Genomic DNA, 8,843 nt, shown 5'->3' on the forward strand with positions numbered 1-8,843 from the left:
GATTTCCTCCCCCATTTCAAATAAACTTTTAAAACACGACATTTAAGTGAGATGGGATAGATGGAATAAATGTAGATGGGAGTGTTAACTTGTCCGTTACCCTTTGATGGACTGGAAACCTGTCCAAGGTGTTTTCTTGCCTCCCACCCACTGGACACTGAGAATGGCTACAGTCACAGAGAACTTTAGTTAAGACACTAAATGAAAAACAGTATACCTGGAAGGTGCTGTTTCCAATTGTAAATGACTCTCCTGCCACCTGTTGGACACAGAGGTACACTTCAGAAAAGACCTGTTGTGCTGTGAGAAATGAGGTTGTGAAGCCCCTTCCCAGTGGTTCTCAGGACTTGTGGCTTTTTGAAAACCCTTCCTGAAGCAGTTCAATGACAGTCTCTCAGTCTTGCCTTAACAACTAATCGAAATACTAACGAAATCACAGTATGGCCAAATTCAATATCCAGATCATAGGTGCTATACATATATAAACAATGTAAAATGTGAGACAAAACATTGTTCAAGTATTATGGTACTAAAGGGAAGCCATGGCCTACAAATAGGATTTTCCAGATGTAAGATAACATTTCTTTGTACAGACCCCAGAAAAAAGTCCCCATCATTTTAATTGTTTTAGTGAAAATTAAAATGCATAAGTACTAAAATGGCAAAATCATATCACTATTTTTTTTTAACACTGTTCAGCCCTAGTCTTACCTGTGCAACACACGTTCCAGTGATTTCAGGCCTTGCGACTAAATAATCTGTTTTCCTGGTGAAATGGGGGAGTATACAACCAATCTGATGACTGCCATAACCAGTGCAGGCTCTGACTAACCTGCTGCATGTCAGAATTATTGTTATTGGCAGAGATAATCATACGTCACTTCTTTTTCAGAAAAATTACTGGTCATTAGGGGCCTTTAATTTATCAGGTGTTCCAGTAAAAGAAACTACAAAGTCCATTCAAAGTTTGACCCAAAGTAGAAGTTTTAATGATTTAAGAAAAACAGTGGTACAAAGTATTACTTTGTCGTACTACACATTTCACAACAGCAGGTCCTGCTTGCACCACATTTCCACTGTTTAGTTGGGAAAGGATTAGTAATACCCATGACCACACATTAACACACAGCATCGAGAACAGGGTCGTATTAGGCACAAGGTGGGTGGAAAATGTACTGTATGTGTGTGTGTGTGAGTGTGTGCGAGAAAGATTAACAGCATTTGTCATCACCACTGACTTATCTTATTATCCAGGCCCTGTCTTTACGCTCCTCTCATGCTTCCTTCCTTAGAAGAACAATCTACAGTATTTGTGTTATATTAAAGCAGCATGATGGAAACAAATACCAAGTTACTTCACCCTCTATCATATTGCTTCCACGGTGTCTCTGTCAGTTTCGTGATATAAGGAGGGAAGCATTAGATAGCATTCCTGACATGGCCTCTATATTTCAATATTTTCAATGCCCTTCTCCCTCTTTCTTTAAGCACTAAAGCAGAACTAGGGTTGGACACCATTCTAGATAGGTGTCTGGTCCCGGGACAGCCCTGGTCACTGCAGCAGGGCCATGGTGGGGCCGAATAGGCCCAGATTGTCACAGGACTTGAGCCAGCGCTGGACATTAGCTGGGGTGGAGGAGGCCGGTCCGCTCCGTAGCACACAGCAGTAGCAGGCGATGTCGGCCAGGGAGAGCTCAGACCCCACCAGCCAGGAGCCGCGGCCCAAGGCTGCGTTGAGGGCGCGGAGCACGGCCGCCCGCTCCTTGGCGCTGCCCTCAGCCAGCTGAAAGAAGGCCGTGTCCACCCAGCTGTCCACCAGCGTGGCGAGAGCTGGGTCGCTGGGGTACGGAGCCAGCAGGCGGAAGAGGAAGCGCGCCACGTTGGCCTCGCCCTCGATGGGACACATGTTCTGGACGCTGAACTTCATCTGCAGTTTGGGGACTGTGGAATGGACAGAAGAGTGTGAAGAGTGAGAGAAATGTGTACAGTGGTAGACAGATGTTGCAAATTATTACTGAATAATGTTTGTTTAAGTAGGACCGGCACTAAAAGGCTTTACTGAACACCTGTCATCACATTTGGGCTGCACTCAAAATTTTCAAAACAATTTTTTTTTTTTTAATAATAATTGGTTTTCAAAGAAAAAGAGAGAGGGATTTCATAACACTGTGTACGTAAATGATAGATTGCATTAATGGCAATCCACCATTAACTTAGAGAGTATGTGTGAGAGTCACCTCCATGGGTGGTGTATTACAATACTGACTGCTTTCCTTGGCTGCAGTAAGCACAATAGCCTTAAACCTCACAGCGCAATGAGCCTGCATTCTGTTATTCAACCAATGAAACCAAGTTCATCCACTTCTCTGCAAAGTTCAATTCCCTTCAAATCCAATTTGTGGCAGTGGCAAAATTAAGGAAGTATTTAGAGAAAAAAAGGCATTAAAACAAAATCATAGCTTGGGACTGTTTTGCCAGCAACTTAAAAGAATAAAATGTGCAGTGCTCACTCTGCAAAAGGGAGCACTCTCAGAACAACTCAACCATTTGAATGAAAGCACATTTAAAAGCACAAACATGGGTAACAGTTCCTATCCAAATCCCGTAAATATGCTGATATTCCTTCACTGAAATGCAAAGTTCCTGCAATACTTAGAAAAGAGCATCTCTGAGTGTGAAACAGTCAAATTCATTCAACTGTTTTTAACAGTTTTTGGATTGCTGATGATTATCATACTACATGACTGATATTCAAATGTTAACTCGAACATGAATAAAAAATAATTAATAGTTACAGCATTATCTATCTATCCCATTAACTTTTCACACAGCCACTTGTTGTTTTGAATTAGGTTTTCTACTGCACACTGACTAGCTGAAAGGTTTTCTAGTTACAACCTTACAACAATGAACACAAGGAAACACGCCACCTGCTTGTTCTCACTTCAAAAAAGGACTTCGATTAAAATCACACACTCCATCTGTTGGTTATATGACAGTGTTTTTTTTTTTTTTTTTTTTTTTTTTTCTAAATTACAGGATAGCGTAGCACTCTCACATAAATTTAAACCTGGCCAGTGGTGAGGTATAACATGGATTGTGATTCATAATTGCAGCACAGCAATCTCTCTTTCCTCTCTCATTCATTCATACATTCCTTGCCCTTTCTTCATCCCTCCTGTTTCCCTCACTGTGGCCTTACCGTCTTTCCATATGAGGGTGAAGCCCAGCTGGAAGCGCTGGCGGATGTAGCTGTCTGCGTGGCGGGGACCGAGACAGGACAGGAGCTGCGGGGGCACGCTGGACACTGAGGAGTGGATGTGGACGGTGGAGAGCACGCGGTAGCGCTGGCAGAGCAGCCCGTGCAGCACCAGCAGAGTCAGCGGAGGCTGAGCCGGGTTGGCATTTATGACGATGTCACGGAGAGCACCGAGGTCCTGGAGTACAGAGAGAGAGTAAAAGATAAATAGTGAGAATGACGATATGCAAAGGCTAAGTTTCTGATAGAGAGATATTTGTTGATTCTAACCACCGTTTTTATAGTTAACTGAATCTAAACTAAAAATTAAAAGTAGGTGTGAAATAATGTTTAGTTGGTTAAAATAAAAACAAAAACTAGACTTTAGCAAAAAATTAACTGAACCAATGTTGTATGCTTACAAAACTAACTAAAATAAAATAAAAATGTTTAGCCTAGTTTTAGTTTCAGTTTGGTCAAATCTGTCACCAAATCTTGTCCCTGACAAGCACCCCTGATATCACAATTTAAGAAAAGACTAAAACTAATACTGAAACTGATAACAACTGAAATAAAAACTAAACTGAAATGAGCAAACCCACTCTGGAATCTAACTGAAACTGAACTGCATTGAAAAACAGAAATTTAAAATGAAATAAAAATAAAAAACTAATGGAAAATACAAAACTAACAATGCTATCACACACTGCAGAAACACAGTCTGTAATACATCTGCATCAAAACAATCTGCTCACAGAGCTGGTTGGGCTTGTTTATCCTGTGGTTGTTACTGCACAGTTGATTATAAGGGGTGTGGCGATGACTAAGCCCAAGAAAGATGTGTACTATCTGGTAGATGATGCAATTAAAAACTGCAAATGACAAAGAATCTGATAAAAAATTTTCTGTGCGTCACAAATAAATCTGTGACTCCAGTCATGCCAGTGCCCGGGCGCAGAACACAAAGTGCATCGTGGCGTGTTGTGGTGCGTCTCCCACCTGGCCCAGGAGCGCGTTGAGGTCTGCGGTGCCTTGCAGGACTGAGCAGCTGGAGCTGGGGCTGTGGGAGGAGAGGCTGCTGCTGACTGTCAAGTCCAGGTCAGCATCTGGGGTGGTTACCGTCTTGGCCAGGCCCTCCACGGCCGCCTTCAGCTCATACAGCTTCCGCATGATCTCATCCTGCCGCGCCTCCAGGGCTTTGACTGCTGGGTCCACCTCGCCGTTCTGGGGAGATGATGGAGAAATGCTCAGGTTGTCACTTTACCCCGCACTGTTTAAGACCCTGAACTGGCTGCCTGGATCTAGTAGAACTGATTTGAGCTCTTTTAGTGGTTTATAATGCCTTAAATGACCTGGCTCTTCCATACACCAGACAGTTTCTTTCACTTTACGCTCCACCCAAATCATTATAGTTTATCTTTTAAACGCCCATAACAGTAGTGGTGAGGTTGCCTTCTGTGCTGCCTCTGGATATCAGAATGGCAAGCTTTTCAATCTGGCTTTTATTTTGGAGTAATCTTACAGCCTTAGTTTTCAGTTTAATCATTGGTTTTCGTACTTACTTGTATCCTCGTGTTTGTTCTTTTTTATATTACTTTACTGATTTTATAATTGTAGTTGACTGGAATTTGTAGTTTAGCATACTTTTTTATTGTTGGCTATTGTTTTTAATTATCAATTAATTTTGGTGCTCTTTTAATATTGCAATTTGAAGCACTTTGGGCTGCATGTTTGTGTGAACGGTGCTGTATAAATAAAGCTGAGATGAGTCTGACACCACCAATGGGGGAAAAAACAATGTAAGGGCATGCACTTTCTCATTTTTAAAGGATGAAGACACACACAGCACCACTAAATGCAGCTAGTGTCCATCCAGTTTACTGGTCCATGAAAAACACAAACACAAACAAACCAAAATCACACATCAGCCACGGCACCGCATCATGCAGCTCGACTGTTTACAGACAAACAAAAGTAAACAAAGGGTGGAGTCCTGCTATTGGGGGAAAAAAAGAGTCACCACAGAATATGAACACAGATGCACCACATAACCTTCACTGTGCGCGAACATGGCACGTTCACGGGATGCTGGGACATTGCATCATCCAGAAATAGGCTGAACCAATGGGTAGCTCTCTCGTGCCGGGCAACATTAGCTAGCTGAAATGAAGACATGTCATGCTAACACGATATGACGACATGTCGTGGCACAGCAGTGACCGAGGGGCTCTGGCTTGAGTGTAACACAGTAAGACGGTGGTGAAGTAGTGGTGTCAAACATTAAGTCAGTTCAGTTACCTGGAGCGCGTGTTCGGAGGCACAACGGTTCCCCTGCTCCGCGTGGATATTTGGTAACTTGTACATGCACGTTGGCAAATCAACCTTTATCTCACCCCCACAGATGGGCTTTACCTGGTACATGGGCATGGTGGCGGACGGCTAGTGCCCTCTGACAGATAAAACAAATTAAAAACGAAAAAACAAAGTCCCGGCAGCGCCTGTCTCCTGCAGATGTGGCTTTGACAGACAGCAGCAGCGGCTAGCCGACCAGCAAGCACCGGAAGGAGGCCGCGCAGCACTCTACGTCACGTCCGGTGGAGCCCAACCCTCTTCTTCTGTGGTATTTGATGGCGGACTTTTTATCTGAAGTTACATAAACAAAACATTCAAAAACATTTTCTGGGTGAAGAAATTATGCAGAAGGTGGTTTCGATTTCTTAACAGATCATCACTGCCAATAAATTTTTTTTTTTTTTTTTTTTTTAGCTCTGGATATACTGTATATTTATCTATATAATATGTTTATTCCAGCATCTTTGCACTCTGTTCCATTACATTATTGTCTGCTGCTTCACTTTTTCTGTTAGTTGTTTTTTTTTTTTTTTTTTTTTTTTTTTTTTGTGAATAGTTTGTGCTTTTAAACTCACTAAAAATCAAAATCAAAAATCTCACTAAAAGGAAAGTTTTACTGGAATGCTGTTTTACCCTGAAGTGGACTGGACTTAATAAAACAAAAGAGACACTTTATGGCATTTACCCAGCTAATATCCTTATATTAAAATCCAAAGACATCAACAAAACTGCACCTTTTGCCATAATGAACCTGAATCACTGTCTCACTTGTTTTTAAACTGGAATGTCTCCTCCCTCTGGAAATATGTTGTTCTTTTCTTTACAAAACACACCAAATATACACTAGCATCAAATTGTAGAGACATTTTTAAAGTAAATAATAATAACAATAACAACAACAACAACAATAATAATAATAATAATAATAATAATAATAATAATAATAATAATAATAATAATAATGGCATAATCCATATGGCAATTTAATTTAATGAAATAATTCCCTGAATCTCTTCCTTTCAGCCTGATTTATGTTTTCTTTTATCTGGACAGAAGTGACATAATAACTAAAGAGGTAATTCCAATGTAACTGTTATGAGCAGCTGTTTGGTGTGACACCAGACTCTGCTGAGCACACATACACATACACATTTATAGTTTTCATGGCCGAGAGTAAAATTCATCTCTGTACTGTTTGTTTTGCTAATGCTATTTGCATATGTTTTGTTACATGTTTATGTGGTTGTTAATATGACAGCGTAAACTGTTTATTAACAATGAGCAAAAAAAAAAAAAAAAAAAACGCTTTTAAAAGCATTCCCCAGAGTTCTGCATTCTACCAAGCTAATGACAACCAACCAGAAGAAGGGAAGTCTAGCAACATGAATTCACAAATGCTGATGTCACTTACTGTCTGAAGTAGTGAAAGCATCATCAGTATCATCATCATAATAATCATCATCATTATCATTATTATTATTACTACTAGATTATAATGATAAAATAATATAATAAATACTAGCCTAAAGGATTTTTTTCTCCTACAATAATTTAACTTCCAGAGGCTGAAAGACATTGTCAGTCTGCTCCGCACATACCAGCCTATCTACACTAGAGGGCACTACAATATCATGTCCTCTCTGCTTATGTGGCTTAAACCAGGCTGTAGGTCAGGGGTCAGACCGAGGAGTGAGGAGTGGGTGCTGCTGGTCTGTGAACATCAGTGTGTCCAAACTAGCAAACAAGCCTCAGATCACTGGCCATGTTTCACGTCTCTCTCAAAGCTTATTTTATCTGGCTCAAACTTGATTATGGCTAAAAAAGCATTTTGTTACACATGTGAAGTGCATCCTATAAATATGCCTTACAGGGTGGAAGTGTGAAGGTGAGCGTGAGCTGGATGACGCGGGGCTGAATGAGAGTCAAACCCGGTTCCAATGCTTTAGTCAGTTCTAATGTTTAATCTGCTGACTGCAACCATGCCTCCCTCTCAGCTTCATGGTTCCTGTATAATTATATTTCAGAAAGGCTTCTGATGAAATGAACCAACTCTTAATGATGTTGTCAAGATTTTTAAGGAAGTTGAATTAATTTGAAATTGATAAAGCTTAAATTTTTTTTTACCGATTGTTTTTCCCCACAAAATATTGAAATAGGACATAAGATAAGACAAGACAGTGTCAGTTGATTAAAAAATAATTTTAAAAATCAATAACATTAAATCTAAAAAAAAAAAAAAAAAAAGCCTAAATTAAAACTTACTTAAATTAAAATGAAAACCTTACATAAGGAGATGGACACCTTTTAACTGCAATGTGTAATGATGTGAGCTCAGATGTGCCTGAGATGTTGCATGAATATGACAAGGAAAATGGAGAGAAAACAAGATACACGCAATTTAACCATAAGCTTATGATGTATGCATGGCCTATTCTATAAGTTATTGAGTCTTGTCCAGATACTCTGACTCAGCATGCCCTTAGCAGCTCAAATATATGAGTGAGTTTTTCTGTGACAATATCAGAGCCATCCATAATTAATGTAGATTTTTGGTACAATTCATGCCACCAACAAATACGGATATATATTGGCCTTATATGGCTATATCTGCATCTGCATCATATTATAACTACTGACTTCAAAAATATTCCACTGCTAATCAAAACTACCCTACTGCTTTGTAATAGTTCAAATAAATGATGTTGAGACTGATGACTTTTGAATTTTGGAACCCTGTATGTGTGTGTGTGTGTGTGTGTGTGTGTGTGAGATGTTTAGCTGCATTCCTGTATACACAAGTGTCAGCTGTACAGAGCGTGTCACCTGTCAGCAGTGTCACCTGTCTACTGTAACATCTTAGTTGGCTTGTTTTAATGCTGAGGCAAAGGAGCTGCAGGTGTGTGTGTGTGTGTGTGTGTGTGTGTGTGTGTGTGTGTGTGTGTGTGTGTGTGTGTGTGTGTGAGTGACTATATCTGTGTGTGAGTATGTAAGATATTTTGTCAAAAATCAGAATGGGGAGACAGAAGAGAAAACTCACGACTTAATTTCAATAAAAATTTTATTGCCTGCCATTCTGGTTAGCACTACTGTTCATTCACTGGTCAATAATGTGTCTGTTAGCTTGCCCAGCCAATCAAAGGAGGCAAATGATAAGAAGCACTAACCCAGGTCGACAGTTGAGGCTGAGGCATTTATTCAGCATATCACTGTGTACCACAGATCTGACTGGACTCTGCAATCCAATCACTAGTAA

At 40.3% G+C, this 8,843-nt stretch overlaps 1 protein-coding gene across 2 annotated transcripts; it reads right to left on the reverse strand.

Moving 5' to 3' along the window:
- Positions 1 to 959: 959 nt before the first annotated feature.
- On the reverse strand, positions 960 to 5,836 carry aimp2 (aminoacyl tRNA synthetase complex interacting multifunctional protein 2). Of its 2 annotated transcripts, none has more exons than XM_030058932.1 (4): positions 5,651 to 5,836; positions 4,238 to 4,462; positions 3,203 to 3,437; positions 960 to 1,941 (listed from the first exon to the last, which is right to left on the reverse strand). In XM_030058932.1, exons 1-4 carry the CDS (start codon positions 5,663 to 5,665, stop codon positions 1,553 to 1,555), a joined length of 864 nt encoding a protein of 287 aa, XP_029914792.1. In that variant the 5' UTR covers positions 5,666 to 5,836; the 3' UTR covers positions 960 to 1,552. The 2 variants fall into 2 exon arrangements, with proteins under 2 accessions (XP_029914792.1, XP_029914791.1); XM_030058931.1 differs by having other exon boundaries at positions 5,537 to 5,834.
- Between the last annotated feature and the right edge of the window lie 3,007 nt (positions 5,837 to 8,843).

This window comes from Myripristis murdjan, chromosome 8 (assembly GCF_902150065.1).
Source record: "Myripristis murdjan chromosome 8, fMyrMur1.1, whole genome shotgun sequence".
Lineage (NCBI taxonomy): Eukaryota > Metazoa > Chordata > Actinopteri > Holocentriformes > Holocentridae > Myripristis > Myripristis murdjan.

Excerpts from the sequence above, each read along its gene's own strand:
- aimp2 (XM_030058931.1), bottom strand. The coding sequence starts at position 5,665 with ATGCCCATGTACCAGGTAAAGCCCATCTGTGGGGGTGAGATAAAGGTT. Across the intron at positions 4,463-5,536 it reads CCTCCGAACACGCGCTCCAG|AACGGCGAGGTGGACCCAGC; the intron begins GTAACTGAACTG and ends TCATCTCCCCAG. Across the intron at positions 1,942-3,202 it reads CACCCTCATATGGAAAGACG|TCCCCAAACTGCAGATGAAG; the intron begins GTAAGGCCACAG and ends TCCATTCCACAG.